At 43.3% G+C, this 19,693-nt stretch overlaps 1 protein-coding gene across 11 annotated transcripts; it reads right to left on the bottom strand.

Moving 5' to 3' along the window:
* Nucleotides 1–14,781: 14,781 nt before the first annotated feature.
* On the bottom strand, nucleotides 14,782–18,623 carry LOC123052076 (uncharacterized). 11 transcript variants are annotated; one of them, XR_006424468.1, is made up of 8 exons: nucleotides 18,142–18,621; nucleotides 17,372–17,489; nucleotides 17,092–17,240; nucleotides 16,640–16,723; nucleotides 16,484–16,542; nucleotides 15,665–15,861; nucleotides 15,535–15,604; nucleotides 14,782–15,090 (listed from the first exon to the last, which is right to left on the bottom strand). XR_006424468.1 is itself a non-coding variant. In XM_044475156.1 (5 exons), the coding sequence occupies exons 1-3, from the start codon at nucleotides 18,334–18,336 to the stop codon at nucleotides 17,221–17,223; spliced, it is 366 nt and encodes a 121-aa protein (XP_044331091.1). In that variant the 5' UTR covers nucleotides 18,337–18,622; the 3' UTR covers nucleotides 14,782–15,090; nucleotides 15,665–16,542; nucleotides 17,092–17,220. The 11 variants fall into 11 exon arrangements, 3 of the variants coding, with proteins under 3 accessions (XP_044331091.1, XP_044331093.1, XP_044331092.1); XR_006424467.1 differs by having other exon boundaries at nucleotides 15,665–16,542; nucleotides 18,142–18,623; XR_006424465.1 differs by lacking the exon at nucleotides 15,535–15,604 and having other exon boundaries at nucleotides 16,493–16,542; nucleotides 18,142–18,616.
* Between the last annotated feature and the right edge of the window lie 1,070 nt (nucleotides 18,624–19,693).

A 19,693-nucleotide genomic window follows, 5' to 3' on the forward strand; every position in this document is an offset into this window, starting at 1 on the left:
CTGAACATTTTTGGAAAAATACGGTGAATACTTTTTGAAATGCAATCTGAACAATTTTTCTATACACGATGAACATTTTTTGTACATAGTGAACATCTTTTCAATACACGTTGCACATTTTTTCACTGCGGTGAACTTTTTTTGAAATGCAATTTGAACAATTTTTCTATACACGATGAACATTTTTTTTGTATACAGTGAACACTTTTTCCATGTACATTGCACATTTTTTCACTGCAGTGAACTTTTTTTAAATGCAATCTGAACAATTTTTCTATACACGATGAACATTTTTTTGTACAGAGTGAACATTTTTTTTGTACACAGTGAACATTTTTTCCATGTACGTTGGACATTTTTTCACTGCGGTAAACTTTTTTTGAAAGGTGTGCAAAATTTGAAAACGCGAAAAAAATTGAAATCATAAAAGATATTTTTTTTACTTTCAGAAAAAATTCTAGTTTTAATCTATTTCTGAACAGTATTGAAAGGTTTTGAATTTCTGAAAGAACACAAAAAGAAATAGGAAAAAGAAACACAAACAGGAACAGAAAAAAAAGAAAAAAAAGCAGAAAAAACGAAAAGGAAAAATCATGAAAAAACAGGAAAAACCCGTTTTAAGGAACCTTCTAGAAGGTTCCCCAAACCGGCAGCTTTCTTGAAGTGGGCTGGCCCGTGCGCGTTGCTCGCTAGGTTAGCCTTCATCGGAGCCGCGTCCGTCTGCCGCACACGAGCGGCAAATAGGATTCGCCCTCCTATTGGGCGCCTTATGCGCCTCTTCAGACGGCGCCCACTGCAGCACGCTAGTGGGCCGGCCCATGAGCAATCTGGGCACGCCGTGCAGTGCAAAAATCCATTTATGACGCGAAAAAAGAAACAAACAATGTTGCTCTCTTGTGGACTCGAACCTGCGCCAGCAGCTCCAGTTAATGGTTGGGTAACCACTTGACATATTAACCACTTGCAAAATATTACAACGCGAAGGTTTTTACCATACTAGTGAACTTTTTATTGCAAATCTGTAAAAAAATTATAATTTTGTTATTCAAATGGTTTATATGGGTACACTGATATTGTACTCCCTCCGTTCCATAATATAAGAGCGTTTTGAACACCATCCTAGCAGTGTTTTTGGATGGTAGATAGCTAAATGGTGTTGGTCCATTGTTTTTCTGCTGAGAGATAAGCCGATGACGGTTGCTGTGCGGGTTCGAATCCCACCTCTTCCATATTTATTCTCAAAATTCTTCGCAAAAAAATAATATTTATTCTGAAAATCTTTTTTCTTTTTCGCGTCTGTTTTTTGAGGAGGTTGTTCGGACAGCCCGCTAGCGTCGCGCAAGCGCGCCAGGAGGTAGAATCCTTCCTCTATGGGAGCTCCCGCTATGCCGCGCCTGCTGCGAGGTAGAAGCCTTCCTCGCCTACAGAGCGCCGCTGGAGGGCCCGCCCAGCAAGAAGTGCACGTCATTTTGGCGTCACTAAAATTACTTTTTTTTTAATTTTATTTATATTTTAAAATCATATATTAAACAACATCAATATGCTTGAGAAATTTAAAACAAAGAGTCTAAAAATGTTACCATAGTATAACAAAATTGTACCACAGTTTTTAAAAACGTTGAAAACTTCCAAAAAATGCTCGTGACAACGAAAAAATGTCCCAACCTCCAAACAAATGTATACAGAAATGTCAAAAAAAGCGTATACAATGTAGTGAAAAAAACTGTTTGTGTAGTGTTGAAAATGTCCCGTATCAATTTATCATCAAATAATATACTCCCTCCATTCCTAAATGTAAGTCTTTTTAGAGATTCCACTACAAACTACATATGGATGTATATAAACTTACATTTTCAACACATCCTACAAACTACAAACTACAAACTACAAACATTTAGTTTGTAGTGGAATCTACACTCTAAAATACGGATGTAGTGGAATCTCTAAACTACATACCACAAACTACATACGGATGTATATAGAGATTCCACTACAAACTACAGACTATATTTTAGAGTGTAGATTCACTCATTTTGCTTCGTATGTAGTCCATAGTGGAATCTTTAAAAAGACTTATATTTAGAAACGAAGGGAGTACATGAAATTCTGTGGAAACATTCCTGCGTTTCAGAAAAAAGTTTGTGACATTTACAAAAATTCTATATACACTTTAAAAAAAATTTACGCAGGTTCAAATGTACGTGATATTTTAAATAAATAATCACATGCTTCCTAAAAAAACGTAAAATTTTCAACAAAGTTTATAAAACGTATTAGAAATGTTTGCATAGTTTAAGAAAATGTTTATTGCCATTAATAATGTACAATGCGTGTTTGGAAAATGTTACTTTGTAGTGTGTTCAAAACATGTATCTGATAAAATATACACCATGTATTTGGAAAATGTACAACCTTTATGAGAAACATGTTTCACTTATGCTCAAAAAATGTACTATATTGTATATCGAGAAAAAAGTAAACATGATTTTAAAAAAACCAATAAAACCACAAAGAAACAACAAAGAAAAGCAAAAACCTGAAGAAAAACGAAGGAAGTAGCAAAGAAAACCAAGTATAACAATGTAAGAAAGAAAAAGCATTGAGAAAACAAAGAAAACCAAAGTAAAATGAAGAAAAAAAAGAGAAACAGAAGAAAAGCGTGAAAAAACAATAAAAAAGAAAAGAAAAACGGATTGTGCGTACCTGCAGCGAATGCTACGAGAGGCTGCCACTACCGCACTAAATGCGCTAGCCCCCTAGTGGTCTCCCGTGGATATTGGTACGGGCAACACATAGTTGTCTCGAAAACCATCTCCCGCTTTAAAAAAAAACCTTGTTGCTCCTGTCTGCCCCATGAGAAAATATGAATAGATTGCATGTCAATCTTGTAGGAGTCAATTTCTATGCATTCGGGTCTCCCAATAATGAACGCATCAACAACGGAAATGCTACCAAGGGAAACAACCCCATCAGTAAAAATCATGATGTTGTAGACAAAAGCCAGCAACCAAATGGCTTCCTCTAGGAGATTTTGATCAGATTTATTGTGCGAGGGACAAAAATAAAATAAATGTTAATAGTTCACGCATCAACCGCTTCCGCAACACCCTGCATGCTTGCGAGCTAAATGAGATCGACCGTCAAAACCAAAAGCTCGCCGGGAGTAGTGAGAGAGACAACCCGACGATGTGCAAGCTCGACTCCTTCTTCTGCAATACGGAATAGGACACTACTTTCAACACTCGAGTGCTACATGCCCTCTCCTCATCGATGTCTGACCATTGCCCCCAACTCCTCGCGGACGATAGCGGGCCTCGTAGGCCTCGTTGCTTCAAATTTGAGAATTTCCGGACCTCAATGCCGAGATTTAATGAGGTGGTGCTAAACGCTTGGAATGAGGAAGGCAACCATGTTGAGCCCTACAAGAGACTCTTTCACAAGTTTAAAAAAGAAGGGGGTGCTGCTCAATGAGTGTAGTGAGAGATTGTTCTCCAAGGCTAAACTTCACCTTCATGCGGCCCTCTTGGTGATTCTACGTCTCGACATCGCGCAGGAGGATTGTGCCCCTCTCCATTGAGGAGCAATACCTACAAACAAAGCTTAAAATAAGGGTCTGAGCTTGGCGGTGCTTGAAAGAGCAAGAAAGAAACTGTGTGTGCGGGAATATCCACATTAAAAGAGGGTGATGTCAACACCAAATCCTTCCACCGGAGGGTGAATACGAGACAGAGAAAAAACCCCACATTCGTAGAATCCAACACAACAACGGACGGGTCACCGACCATGAGCAAAAGAAAAGCCTGATCCGCAAACATTTCACAAATGCCTTGGGAAATGGGAGTCGTCGACCATTGATTTCAATTGGGATGAGCTTGACTTTGGGGAGCATGAACTTGTCGACCTTGATTCTCCCATCACCGAACAAGAGGCTAAATATGTGATCAATCAAATGTCTAGTTATAAGCCCCCGGTCCGGATGGCTTCACCGATGCCTTCTTCAACTGTTGTTGGCCCATCATTAAGGAGGACGTCATGCATGTCATCAGCTCTATTAATAACCTCCATTCGGCCAATCTTATGTGTCTTATGTGTCTCAACTTGGCGAATGTTCTGCTTCTTCCAAAGAAAGAGGGGGCGAAAGGGATCACCGACTACCGACCTATAAGCCTCATCCATGTCGTGCCAAAAATCATTGCTAAGGTGCTTGCCAACCGCTTCAGCTGCACATGTACATGCTCATCTCCAATGCCCAAAGCGCGTTCATCAAAAGAAGATTCATCCACAACAATTTCACATATGTGAGGGGGCTCAATGGCTTCACCGGTGCCTTCTTCAACTGTTGTTGGCCCATCATTAAGGAGGACGTCATGCTGTCATCAGCTGTATTAATAACCTCCATTCAGCCAATCTTATGTGTCTCAACTTAGCGATGCTTCTTCCCAAGAAAGAGGGGGCGGAAGGGATCACCGACTACCGACCTATAAGCCTCATCCATTCCGTGCCAAAAATCATTGCTAATGTGCTTGCCAACCGCTTCAGCTGCACATGCACATGCTCATCTCCAATGCCCAAAGCGTGTTCATCAAAAGAAGATTCATCCACAACAATTTCACGTATGTGAGGGGGCTCACCCGAAACCCCCACAGAAGCAAAAACCTGTTGCTTCTCTTCATGCTTGACATACGAAAAGTCTTTGACTCGGTCAGGTTGGGTACATCCTTGATGTCCTCCAGTGGAGAGGATTTCCTCCTAGATTTCACGAGTGGATCACCGCATTGATTCATACTTCCTCCTCGCGGATCATGCTCAATGGGGTGGCCGACCCTCCTGTTTCACATGCGCGTGATCTTCGACAGAGAGACACCATATCATCTATATTGTTCTTCATCGCGACTGATCTGCTTAAACAAATCCTCAACCTCGCAACTAGTCATGGCCTCTTCCATAAGATTCGAGGGCCGATAGCTATTTTACGCACTTCTCTGTATGCTGAGGATGGGCCAATCTTCGTGGCCCCTATCAAGAACCTTGCGTGGGTGCTTACTTGATTTGGTGACGTGATCATGTGCACAAATTTTGAAAAGAGTTTAGTGGTCCCGGTTCAGTGTGGGCTCCTCAATATGGATGCTATCCTTGTTAGCTTGCCGGCCACCTGTGCCTCCTTCCCCGCAGGGCATCCCGCTCTCGGTTTGGCAACTTCGGAGAAGTGACTTCCAATTTCTCGATGACAAGGCGGTTGCGGGGCTTGTGTCATGGGATGGTCAAAACATTACTGACTCAAATCGATGTGTACTAGTCAAGTCAGTGCTCACTTCGCAAGTGATCTACCACATCATCACTCTCAACCCTCCTCCAAGCACCCTTAATAACTTCAACAAAATTGAAAGGATTTTTTGTGGTCAAAGAATGAGAAGACCACCATAGCGAAGTGCAAAGGTCAATTGGCATGCCGTGTGTTTCCCTACCGATGTTGGAGGATTGGGCATCATCGATCATGTTGTGGTGCGAATGGAAGGAGCCAACGATGATGTGGGTTGGGTTGGAAAACCCATGTGGCGAGTTAGACCGAGATCTCTGCTACGCATCCACGCACATTATCATTGGCAATGGGGCTCATGCACCTTTCTAGGACTCGCATTGGTCAATGGATAAAGGCCTACGTATTGACGCCACCACTCATTTTTATGGCCTCCCCTATAAAGAGATGGAAGGTTAGGGAAGCCATGCAAGGTGATCCTTGGCTGTCCAAGACGAAGCTTTCCACTAATTTGACGATGGACCACATAGAGCAAATTGTGAATATATGGGCTCTCTCTCTCATGCAACTCACCTTGTGTATGACACTAAGGATGAAATCACTAGGAAGCTTACGGCAAGCGGTCACTACCCTGCCACTTCCACTTATAAGCTTGATTCCTTGGCACCACCCGCTCGCCCTTGACTTATGTGGTTTGGAAGACTTGGGCGCCTCCCAAGGTTATTTTTTTCTTGGGTTGCCATTAAAAACCGGATTTGAACTGCGGACAGACTCGAGAGGCGCGGTTGGTCAAATTGCGGGCTATATCCTCTTTGTAGGCAAACTGAGCAATCAATGAGCCACCTATTCTTCAAGTGTCAGTTCACCTTGAGGCTTTGGGGCATGATCAGGGCTTGGCTCAACCTCGTCCACGCTGATACTTCTCGTTGGATGGATGAGCATTCCATCAAGGATTGGTGGATTACTATGTCTGAGAAGAATACGGGGATTCGGAAGGCGATGGCGTCCATCACCATGCTATCTTGTCGGACGATTTGGTGTGAACGGAACGCCTGGGTATTTCGGCACAAGTCCACGGTTCCGTCTATCATCTTCTCCAACATCAAAAGCGATGCCACACTTTGGGTCACTACCGCGTGAAGCACTTGGGAAACATCATGCCACGAGAGTAATGGCTTCGTAATAATCTTTTTTGTTTTTGTCTGTAAAAGTAATTCTAAACTCCTTAATTAATGGATGCGGCAATAGTTTGCCTCCATTTCGAAAAAAAGAAATTACATGCCAATCATGCAAGAGACAAATCCCTATTTTTCTTCAGGTCTCTCATTCACGAACTCATCACCAAGTTTTTTTCCAAAATCATTCCCGATCGTCAAATCATGATGTTTTGGACACTAACCAACAAAAGAGGAGACTAGAATACTAGATACTTAAGAACATCTGTATCGCTAATAGTTGCGAACTGAAAGCCATCACTGTTGCTTGGACACTACCGACATTGCTCACGGTGTTGATGGATTGGGCGTCCTTGCAAAGCCGATCCAAGTCTTACTTCAGTTCAGTTGTTTTTTTCCTGATTTTCCACCGCATTAGCCTTCGTGGCTAGGTCCGCTACTTCTGCCTCATCGGCGCTAGGTTTTGCACGCCCCATCATGTATTGAGTTATCTGAGAGGAATTTTACGGCCAAAATGTAACCCGTACAGAGATCTCAATTCCTATCGCCGCCCCGTTAATTCACCACAGAAGCACATCACCACCCGTTGCAGATCCTGGGATTTCACCATCGAAATTGTTCCGGCAACCAGTTCTACGACCGTGAGTTGTCGCGACCACGACCGCCAACGCCACCGAGAACTAACATCGTGGCCGTCACAGAAAGTACGAGGATGGTGGGATTTCTCTTCTGTTGCCCAAATCGATTTCAATGTCAAGGAAAGACTACGCTCTAGATACCAACCATCATGCCGAGAGAGGTTTACGATTGAAGATTTGAGGATCGGTCTCGCTAAGGTTTGGCTTGGGAGCGAAGATAAAAACGAACTAGTGAATATCCATTCCTATAAGCTCTGATGACAGAATGACCATCACAACCACATAGCTCTGCTTATATAGCTCGGTGAGAACGGTAAGATAAGCAAGGTAGAAGGCGAGCGTGCAGCGAGCCATTGGATTCACTTGACTCTAGATGATCACAGCCGTTCGTTATCTGAACCGGTATCTGGGTTACTGAAGAATACTCCCTCCATTCCATAATGTAGTGCGCATGCGCTTTCCGAGATCCAAGTTTGACTGTAAATTTAACCAGCAAGACCGATTGCGGCGGGGGCAAAACTTATATCAATGAATTCATATCGAAAATACGAATTCGGTGATATAATTTTTGCCCCCGCCGTAGTCGGTCTCGTTGGTTAAATTTACGGTCAAACTTGAATCTCGGGAAGCGCGGGCGCACTATATTGTGGAATGGAGGGAGTATAACACTAGCAGAGTAGTCTGACAAGTGAGAAAATCAATCACGATCTACAAATCGTGATGTTTTGGATACCAAACGACAAGAAAAAAGTTGATCACAACTTGTTTATAATCCATCAACAGACTCAAAGATACCCTCTGCCGCCGAAACGCCAGCACGGAGTTGGGCCAGTCAAAATCCACACGGGCGCGTAGCTAGGATTCCCGCTGGCCTGTCAAAAGCAGGCAACGTCGTCCGTCCCAACCAGTTGTTCGTGCGTGCAAGGCTGACGAGCACAGGCGGACCTCCTTGGGGAAGGAGAAAGGCAAAGCAGCCGCAGCAGCTCAGCTCAGCTAGCCACGCATTGCATCACATCGCCGGACTAAAGTCGCACGACATGTTCGCTTCTCATCGATCTATCTATCATCCACGGATAGCTCCCGCTCGTGCAGGTCATTTCCTCTCACACGTACTACACTCTGGCCGGCCGCTGGATTGGATAGGTCTCTGAGGTCGATCGGTCGAGAATGGCAGCTACGTCGCCGTCTACTCCGTCGCAGAATCCATGATGAACTTCAGTACTTGTGTTGCACGTAGGTTCGCACATCTTACATCGATATCCGACCGCCGGCCGGCCGGCCACCGCTGCCGCTCCTGCCTGCCGGCGACAAAAGCGCGAGACGGGTGCATGGCGCTAGCCAGCCTACCTACCTAACCACGACAAAAACTAAAGCGCTTTGCTAGACGTCGATTGTAGTAGATGCCATGATAATGGTCCGTGCGTATACGCGAGGAAACTGTGGTACGCAACACATGCCATCGACCCCGATAACCCCTACATAATTATGATCTCTGTAACATGACAAAAGCGTTACCGCTTCTACTAACTGCATGCGGAAACCACAACAGCTTTCTAGAAAGAATTAGAGGTTCGATTACTGCTACGTACAAGTTCAAAGAAAGAGTGCATATGTGCATACATACAAAAAGCGTGCGTTCTAACTAGGGTTATAATTGCACCCGCGCAGCCTTAAACATGCTTACTTGCATGCATGTGTATATGTGTACTTATGCATGGCTGCCGTTGGTATCTATATCAGGTCTCAAAAGGCGTACGTTTTTAAGGTTCGATTCTTGGGTTATACTCAGTTGACAATTGCCGTACAAGGGCTGCTGCAAGTGTGATGAGTGAGCAGTATGAAATGTGTTAGGCTAGCCGAGACAAGGATTAAGGCTGTGGCTTAAGCTCGCTTTAACAGTATCCAAGGCCAGAAGAACACAGTATACTCTACTTGGCCAGCTCTCTCCTGCTTTGCCTTTCGTGAGTACCAATGAGGAGAAGCTGCCCTCAGTCTCTGTCTCACGTGTGAAGCCAATTGTATATGTCGCATGACGCACCCAGGGCCGTCCTAGGGCAACACGGCCGGCGGGTTAAACTCAGTTGCCGGACGAGGCTACGGCACGATCGACAAGATTTCCGGTCGTGGCCTGCTCAGGGGCTATTTCCGGTGGACAACTCTGACCGTGGTGGTTTTGTGGGGAGCATTGGATGCCGTGGCTCTTGGAAGATCTGTCAACAAAATGGTGGCTCGAACTCGAACATCCTTTGATGTCCATGGTGGATGGTTGAATCCCTCAGCTACACGCTTGAATCTTTAGCTTGTTGAACGTATTGTATTTGTGTTGTTCTTCTGGCCTTAACTTGTTGGACTAACACTTACTCGGAATGTAATTGGACATCGAGGTTGTGTATGTTATCCCTTCTTGAAGGTGTCGTTGCCGAAAAACAACGACTTAGTCATGGATGTTTCGATCATCTGTTGCCATGGTTCCGTTATTAGTATGTCCAATATATTTTGTTTGTCGATGTAGATGTGTGCATATAAGGATGTGCGGGCTTATCTTTTGGCCCTTTTTTTGAAAAACAAAACCGTATATGTTCCATCCACAAGCACTAGCAATACTACGCAAGGTGCCACCTTGCTCGGCGGTGACCGTCGACTAATAAGTTACATGGGCCTTGCATGTTAGTTCAGATAACCAAAGTCAATTGAATATTGACATAACACATTATAGTATGCGAATATGAAAATTTGAAGTCACATATACATGGAGTATAAGGTGTACATTTAGTTCTCATTGTTCATCACATTCGAACATTAAATTATAACTACGGAATATTTGACTGCATGATATACAGTACACAAACTCATGAAATTTATAAGGATAGAAAGTACTAGATCTTCAAAGATAAGATGCCCCCAAAGCCTTAAACCAAAACAATAAATAATAAAGTAAAAAATAAATGTAATTTGTTGGAAGAAAAAAATCAAATAATCAAAGTATGAATTTGTCTAAAACAAACTGTACATTAAAATAACAAAATAATAAATGAATGTCAAAAAAATAAAAGAGAAAATGCTAAGGAACTAAAAATATGAAAGAGTCTGGAGAATAATGGAGGTTTGTCTTTGTTTCGAGGTACTCCCTCCTTTTCCAAAATAATTGAAGTTCTAGAATTTTCATAATGAATCTAAAGAAGTACATTTGGTTTCGTACATGTTGATATGTTTTTATATATACTTGATGAAGTTTGACTTTCAGAAAATACTATAACTTCAATTATTTTAAAACGGATGGAGTATGCATTGTGTTTAAACCCAAGCACGAAATCTACTAATAATGCATGTGGTACCGATGTAGTGGAGAAAATATCAGTGGTCAAGACTAAACGACAATCTCTCAACCATTGGATATAGGACAACCGTCATTCAAAAGTATTCGTACAATATAGGAGTACAGTGGTATAAATGTTGATATTGATATAGACATAGATATCTACCGTGCCACAATACTCTAAATGTGGGTTTGATTGTTTATCTATGTCATGATCTACACATTATTAGGCATAAAATATTGAACTATACAATCTAATCATGACATATTCCCTCTCTTCCAGTTTAAAAGGCCCAATTCAAAAATCTCCCCAATCTAGTCACATGGTGAGTGGTGAAGTAATTTTTGTAGTTTCTTTTTGCGGGGAATAATTTTAGTTTGCAAACAATATCAATCATTGCGCTCATTTTGCTCAAAAACTCGTGCTTACCGATGCATTAATTACAAGGCATGCCTGTACGATCACTAAATGACCAAAAATATACTCCCTCCCTCCGTTCCTTTATATAAGGTGTATTTGTTTTTTGATAAAATTCCACAATGTAAGGTGCATTTCTTCTAAATCCCCCTAATTCCCTTTTTAGCCCTCAAGAATAAGGAAAGTATCTCTCTCCTGACTGTATGTATCTCTCCTTGTAGCAAAAGAAGGAAAATATCTCTCTGTCGATTGCATATATTTCTTACTTTCCTGCACTCAGTGATTTACTTGCCACTAACCAACAAATTTACCAAGTGTGATTTTGTCCTAACACCTCTATATTTATGTGCCTTAGTCACCGTGCCAAAAATAATACACCTTACATAAGTGCCTGAGTATATGCATTTATGTGTTTTCCCTTAATCTTTGCATATGTCGATTCAGTGCGCCTCAGAATTTAAACAACTGATGTGGAGACAAATGAGGCTTATAAAAATATATGAGATATGCCCTGTGAATCGGAAAGAATGGAGTATGTATACTTCTAAAAGGAGCGAGTAATTGACTAAAATGACATGTTTCTATAATCTCAGACAAAAAGATTGAACTAATCACGCCGCGTGTATATTCTGAAGCTGGTATTTAATACTCCGATTTTCCCTCTTTCGGATGCTTTTTGTTTGTCGCCGTAGCAACCTATTACTAGTAACTAGTAGAACGCCCGTGCGTTGCCACGGGCTTTTGATAAAATTTAAGATTCTACTCACGGAGCTAAATAACTAAGAACAATGTCATCTCAGCTAACATATTTTTTAATAATCAGCTAACACACATCTACTGTCAAACACAATAATGTTATCTGGATTGTATTTGTGACGTTTTGGTCTCAGATAGATGAATGAATAAAACAAAACCCATTCTAACTAAAGTTTTTCTTAGGTGAAGTGGGTTGTGTTGTATTCATTCATCTCAACATGTTTTGAGTCGAATAAAATAAAACTATTCGCACAAGCCTCCTTCGCTAGCCAATGAGCAGCTCCATTAGCCGAGCGTCTCACCCGTGCCACACAGAACTCCTCCGTTGATCGCATGGACTCCTTTACCTCCTCAACAATAGGGCCATAGACTGATCTATCAAATTCTTAGCTTCTTAATAACTTACAGCATGTACAGCCGACCCCCCTACTTTCTCCCTAAACGTCTGAAACACCCGCCCCGGTCAGTGCCCGGTCAAAAATGAGTGACCCAACCAGACCCTCACTTTATCCCTAAATGTCCGGACTGGCCGATATACCTTAGACCCATCTCAAATCTAGGGGCAGGATGGGCTGCGGTCATGCCCGGGTACCCGCTCGGTCCCATCTGCAACCACCCAATCTTTCTTTCTCGCCTCTCTCACGTGGAGCACGGAACGATGCCAGCGCAAGGGAGGAGGTGGCTCGCGACGATGATGAGGTGAACAGAGGAGGCTGCTGACAGCGTGGACGATGGTGGGGGAGGCGCCGACCTAGGGGAGGCGCCTGGCGACCTCGCGCGACCACCACATGTACCTGCTGGCCAAAGCCGCATGCAACTGTGGGCGCGCTGACGGGTCACCGCAGCCTTGTGCTAGCTTGTGTGTTGGCCGTCGGCGAGCGAGCGTGCTGGCCTGCGGGTAGGCGGGCGAGCATGATGGACGCCGCCACAGCCGCATGCTGTCTAGCCTAGCTGTGGGGATGCCAGCCGTTGTAGCTGGCGCAACCCCGGCCTGGCCGCCGTTGCTGTTGTGTGCGGGCGGGCAGTTGGGACTTAATCTTGATTTCAATGTTTCTGCATGTTTGTTTTTAGTGATGCATGCAGTTTAGATTGTCTAGGGAAGTGTATGTAGGCCAATGAAGCTTCAGTTGTGCACGGGAAGAAGGCGAGATGCCGGGCTGCAGTAAGCACGACGAGACGGTGGTGTGAAGCTACGGTGCAAATGTTGAGGCTATGGGTTGTACACTAAAATATATCCAATGCATCATTACCATAAAATAGAATGAAAGTAACACTGAACTTCATATTATATCATAAGAACGAAAATGAAAGGTCATAAATTGTTGTTTAAGATATGTACGTTTGCCATGCATTGCCACAGGATAACAAAGATATATACATTGATCAAAAACCAAAGGGCCATCAACTCTACTTCGTCAACTTGGACCACTATATGTTTGCTTATTTCATATTTTGTTAAATGTCCAGGAAAAAAACATTGCATATATATTATACACTTCTTAATCTTCAATAAAACACAGAGGTGATTAACAAACTCCATGTTCATAAAACTACAATAAATTAGTCTAATTGGTATTGTCAGCTAAGAAGATCAACAACCTTCTTGAGCAGTACCAAAAAATAGCTGAGTTAAGTTAATTTGGCCAATCATACTCACCTCGCTGTGTAAGCGGCCACAATTGTTGACCGCGGCTGAGGTCTGCTCCTTCCCGCGCAAAAGGCGGTGGGGCCCTCTCCAAATTGCCGGTGCTCTTTAGCCGGGACGGTGACTGTTCCGGGGCCTTGTCAGAGAGGTAATCTTGCCTCCATCCTTACCGGGTACATCCAGTTTTGCTCATGACAACGTGATCATCCTTATATTTTGGCAAGCCTAAAGAGTTTTAGTGTAGTGTTCACGTTTCCTTTCACCAATGGAATAGAGGAAATTGAACCAGAGAGCAATATAACAATGTAGCTCTTTCACCATTGTACACAAAAATATGGTTGTTTCACAAATCCAAGCATATTTTCTTTTTATGTGCAAGGAAATTAAGCAATTTACAATCAGTAAACGAATCTAGGGAGCAAATGGATAAATGGTTAGGATCTTGCAAGAAAAAAAATACCTCAGTAAAACTTACACATACACAACTGCTGATCTTCTCCTACTATTCTCCTTATATACAATATTAATTTGTAACACATCAGACTCTCCAAATTTTTTGAGATCTCTAAAGATAAAATGATGTTCTTCAGTGCCAGCGCCGCTTCTTCTTAGCCTAAAACATACCCCCTCCGTCCCACAATATAAGATGTTTTTGCAAGCTATGTTAGCTTGCAAAGACATCCTATATTATCAGACGGAGGGAGTAGTACAACGACATTCTAAGAACCATAAAACCAAGCAAAAACGCCAGCAGCAAGGGAAAAGGGCGACAACCGCCTTCAGATGTTATTCGCTACGGCCTATAGCAAATTTTCTAGGCAACAAAGATAATGCTAGCTCAACATGCATTTAATAAAGAAAATGAATTACAAATCACAATGAAAAAATATTTGACGACTTAAAGCAAACAAATACTAATCTTTGTTGTTTCTTTTCCATTTCAGTAAGAAACAAAATGAGTACACGAGTCATCCCCATGAAATGCATCAACAAAGCAAGCAGGAGCAACAAAATTAAAGCAAACTTCTTACTGGGTTGGCAACTCATCCAAGTATTTTTACATGGACCATCATAATGCAAGACAAATAAACTTGACATAAAAAACAACAATGATCGGACGCATTACATACATCATCATATGTATGTGTAATACATGACCATGTTTAGTGTTGCTGGAAGACCACTTTCCTTCTCATCCTGGGCAACAACTTCAGCTTTGTTTTCACACGATCTCTTTATAGCATATGTCAGGGCACTTCATGGATAACTGGATAGCACTCACATGTTCATTCATTTTGTCATATAACGGTCAAAGAAAAAAAGTACACTCAATTTATCATTTAATTAGAGCACCGGTTTAATCCATAAAGGCAGCGTGTAGAGCACTCTCTCACACACACAGAGGAATGCTTGTATTTCTTAGTTTTTCCACCTACCTATGGCACATCATTTCAAGAATATAGTTGTTGAAGCAACTTATATGCAAAGCACGACTACTATCACGACATCCTTTTTGAGGACAAAGATAATTAATAACACGACATTCTATGTCTCATTGCTATCTTATTTATTTGATTCATTTTGGGAGCTTCAATTCCTTGAATAATTCAGTGAATGCCATCTGCAATGACCCGTTGTCTGCCAGTGCCAACACTCATCTAGCCTTCTCCTTCGCCAATGTCAGCCTCCCACTTAGATTCTCCCCTTCTTCTCCATGCCCTCAGCCTTCACAAGTTCCTCGTCATACTTCTCCATCACCTCCCCGACATTCATATCATCCACCACGAATATAATTCATAACATTCAGGCGGTAAAGGTCAATGTACACCAAGCCGGTCAAATAAATAGTACTTTAGCATCTCTCAAGGGAAGTTTCAAATTTCACCTAAAAATTTCAGTTAAAGTCATGTCAATAATTTAATCTTCTACCAATATTAAATACTATATGATAAATGTGATAGCTTAAATTCAAAGTAATAGATTGGATCCTCCCTTAACAATATGACTGGTAGATAGTTTTGAGAGGAAATCTGCATATATTTTAGCATAGACTTACCCAAAGAAAAAGTCATTATAACCGTTCAACAAATGACCTATAACCTCTAATGTACAGAAGGGGAACAGATCAGATGACATGTTTTTGTAAGTCCTAGGATAACCAAAAAGCACATCATCATGACATGTCCTATGTTGGAAGTGTGACACTTATGACCGTGGTATGTAATTGATATATTCCAGTTGGAAGTGTGTCATTAGATGCAATGTGGAGGGAATATATCAAGGATACTCATCGGAGTATATATGCGGTGGCACTCGAGCAGCTGATTACCGGTAGGAGAACGGCAGCCCCACTCGTGTACTGGTCGGCAGTCACAACCATGCAATTGTACCCGTCGCTACTGCGTGTATTTGCATATTAGAGAGCTGTAGATTCAGGATCCAGAGATGGAAGAAGATACCTGGGTCGCCAACGTTACTGTCATTGATCCAAAAATCCCTAGGACTGCCTCCAGCAGCGGGCCCTCCAGTAGCATGGCACCGAGTGTGCGGCCCTCTCATCCTCTTCAACACCGCCAACCGCCTCACACTACTCCTTTCCTTGCTTATCTCCACCGCTGCTCACCTTCCCGCCGGCGCCATCCATCGTGCCCTTCGTCTGACAACAAAAATATTTTTTTATCAATAGATAAAAGTAAATTCACTTCTCAAAAAAATACTAAATTCATAATCCATATACGTGTTCATGATCTTATTCCATACGCATGTTCAGAAATGTCCCTAGAACAAATAAATTTGATCTCGCTATACATAAGGAATGTAAAACTTAGATGGTCAGCCTGAAATAGTTCATTTCTGAATGCAAGTAGTACCGGAAACTACATAGCATTCACAACTTCCATAGTAGCCTATGGCATCGGACACTTGCATATTTGAAAGGCTCGCAAGCTGAAAGCTACGCGTATCACAAAAAAAAACTCCAAGTACAGTTGATTATACTCTAACCCAGCCGGCAGTGCCACTCCGTTGATCAATCATGAGTTTGTGCTCTAGATTCACAAGTTTGCTCATTCTACACACTGTACACTGCACATTAAAATACATGGATGAAAGGAAGAGAACCAGGTAGACTTGGTTCTCAAAGCATCTGAATAAAAAGAAGCAACATTTGCTTTTTACGTAACCCATATGAAAGAACTTGAATTAAAAAAAATACATGGATGAATATTAGTTTGGTTTTCTTAGAAATACAGGGATGAAAGGGAGTAGACCACCAATACCGAGCTCACCAATAATCCATTATACATATTTGCAATATAGACCAAAAATCCATTCGGTCCTGGAATTTTACAATATATATTTTCTATTAGTCATGAACAATCATTACAAACCCAAAATTCAATTACTTTAAAATAAGGAGCTCGATATCAGATTACCTGATCTTTCGTAGAGAAAAACAAAATACTAATTTTTTTTGCTAGAACAGCAAGAGGTCAGCCCAAAATAGTTGCTATAATCATCTGCACAAATATAAGATAATTAACGATTCTGCACATGCATCAAGCTTCATTCTATGGGGTTGCGGCGCCCGAACAGGTGAGCACATCAAAATTTCCAGAAACACATCTCAGAAGTAACCGGCCATTTGGCAGTATCAACTACCCCCTTTCCAGAAATATAAAGTGTACTTTGATTTTCTAGGCTCAAGCACTAATCAACGATTAATCTAATAACACATACTTTATGGCGGCACAAATTTGATATCATTAGCTTTGTGCCTCATGTTGTGATTTTCTGACTATGGCACTGCCAATGTCTGAACTCAGACGATTATGATATGTAATGTTTTTGAACGGAGGGATGAAGCAACTGCGGATGCATTAGTTACCTCACGCATTTTATGCGCCTCATCAGGAGTACTGCAGTTTGCGGCACATTTGTCGAACATTTCAAGTATCCTGAAGACTCGATTCCTGGCGTCATTCGGATCTGAAGCGGACGACATCTCCTTCGACAATTAGTTCCGCCCATTCAGTCCTGTTGGACAAGATGCAAATTGTACGAATGGTGCTGTTTATAAAAAATATACATCTCTAGACATTACTATAACTATCAGGCAACAAGAGAAAGAAGCAGTCAGGGTTATTTTTCAGTCATGTCAGCCATACCTCCAGATGAGGAGGCACCAGCATTGGTCGTTGCTGAATCCGATGCCAAATAATCCCTGAAGCTTCTGATGGCAGCATCCAAGACATTTCCCGACGCTTCGAGATAGCCCCGCAGAAGCTAGAAATTCCCCAAAATTACCCATTAGACATGTACAGAGCAAAACGGTACAAATCGGGGTTCTCAAGTCCACTGTTGTGGCATAAACCAAAGCTATACCAGGATTTCAGAAAACAATGGCAGAACTTCTGTGCACAAGGATAGAACAGATGTGCAAGCTATTTGTTTTCAGTTATTTAGTTCAGACAGTTTACTTCTGAATCCTAAATTTAGCCATCATATGTGAGAAGAATTCAAAGTGGCGGGAGGGCAGGCGACCATGTCGGGTCGAAGGCGTGTACGATAATTGATCAGCAGAGGAATAATCCTCATGGGTGATTCCTACCCTGCTTCCCTGTAACGGTTTATACACGAAGCGCTTGGCACACGCAAGAGAGAAATCGTGGTGGATGATTCTTCTGAACTTTTGATTTCCAATTCCATCAATCTCTGAACTCTTAGTCTATTCTAATTCAAGAAAGGGGATATGAATCGACAACAGAAAATTTGCTTCAAGATTCAAGGCACAATCTTTCTTGCGGTGTAACCAAGTTCGATTGGTTCTTGTGATGAACTGAATCGGCGGGCTCTACTACACGTCTGCGCACGATCTACCAATCAACCGAAAGAACAAGAAGCGAAAGAAAGAGGCACGGAGCGGCGGCGGGGGTACCTGCGGATCGGCGCCGGGGAAGACGGACTGGACCGCCTTGACGGGGTCGAACTCCATGTTGATGCCGAGGTCGGCGACCGAGGCCGCGGTGGCGGACGGTGAGCACCGGCCCCGCTTCGCCTGCAGCACCTCGAAGGGGTCGTCCAGGAAGGCCGCCGCCCCGCGCTTCCGGGTGCCGTCGACCTCCACCGCCATGGCCAGGCGACGGCGGCGATCCGGACGACGGCGATCCGGGGCGACGAGACGTTGGCAGCGATTCCAACGGCGAAGGTGGCGATCCGGGGCGGTGACGGCGGCGATTCGGAGAGGGGCGGCGGCGATTCGGAGAGGGGCGGCGGCGATCCGGAGGACGCTGGGCTGGTCGACAAGCTCCCGTGTGGCGGCGGCGCAGGAAACCTAGCGCGTGCGAGGGTATGAGGAGAGGATGCTTGCGCGAGGAGAGGGAGGGGGGTGGTTCGTGCGTGGGGTGGTTTTTGAGGGTTGCGAGTTAACGGAGGCGGGAGGATGACGAAAAAAACCAGCGAAACTGAACCGCGGAGACTATTCATCAAGTCGTTCATTAGAAGTAGAGATTAATTAGCATAGTACTACCACCACTTGATGGTGTAATTTCTCTCCTTTGCTTGCAAACTCAGCATGTCATGGCGTGGCATGCAGGAACCGCGAGGCGTCTCTGCTTTTGCGATTTGTGTACGCTTTACGCTTGCTGCTGCCGCCACTATTACTCCTACTTGACAGCATTTTCATGCGAGATTATGATGAAGTTAAAAGCCGGTTTTGCACGCTCGCATGATTAGAGTAGGTTGGCTTGCCATATGGGGCAGCGTGTGCGCTTGACCGTTCCCAGTTAAAGACCTTTCCACTGTTCTACTTGTCTTGTACGCACACTTCTTGCCCTGCTGTCAAACATGCCTAATGACTTGTGTTTAACTAACTAGCTAATAATGTTATAGGCCTAATGTTCTCTAGGAAACAGGGCAACCCAGAATAATTACAAATCTTTGGAAAAAATTAATACAAAAGATGTATAGTCAGTTAGTCACAGACTCACAGTTTTTTTTTTTTTTTTGCGGGAGACTCACAGCTTAATTGAAGGATCGTCAGAGATGCTGAGGAAGCAGAGCAGAGCGAAATAAGTGAGCAGCATGCATGTGTATCTCGCAGTCGCAGGCGGATATTTACTCTTGATTTCCACCGAAATCCCATGTTCCGATAAAACTGACAAGGCAGCACCATGCATGCACAGATGCACTGTAGAGCAAACCGGACGAAAGCACGGCACCATGTGTGATCTGTCCAGCCCCCCTGGGCCAGCCACAACATACACACGTACACAAACACCCAGGGTCAACTGGAGCAGCGCATCGCAGCTACAGCACACACACGGGGGGGGGCAGGGGCACGGCTCACGAATGCGACAGGAGGGAGCGCACGTACTCCCTCGCTCGCTCGCTAGCGGGCCGTAGAGGGCGGGAGGCGCTACGACGACCGTCGTGCGGTCACGTCCGCCCGTGCCGCGCTTTAGTTTTCTGTACCGTGGCAGAGACAGGGC

This window comes from Triticum aestivum, chromosome 2D (assembly GCF_018294505.1).
Source record: "Triticum aestivum cultivar Chinese Spring chromosome 2D, IWGSC CS RefSeq v2.1, whole genome shotgun sequence".
Classification (NCBI taxonomy): domain Eukaryota; kingdom Viridiplantae; phylum Streptophyta; class Magnoliopsida; order Poales; family Poaceae; genus Triticum; species Triticum aestivum.

Excerpts from the sequence above, each read along its gene's own strand:
- LOC123052076 (XM_044475156.1), bottom strand. The coding sequence starts at position 18,336 with ATGGCGGTGGAGGTCGACGGCACCCGGAAGCGCGGGGCGGCGGCCTTC. Across the intron at positions 17,490-18,141 it reads TCCCCGGCGCCGATCCGCAG|CTTCTGCGGGGCTATCTCGA; the intron begins GTACCCCCGCCG and ends GGGAATTTCTAG. Across the intron at positions 17,274-17,371 it reads TGGTGCCTCCTCATCTGGAG|CACCATTCGTACAATTTGCA; the intron begins GTATGGCTGACA and ends TTTTATAAACAG.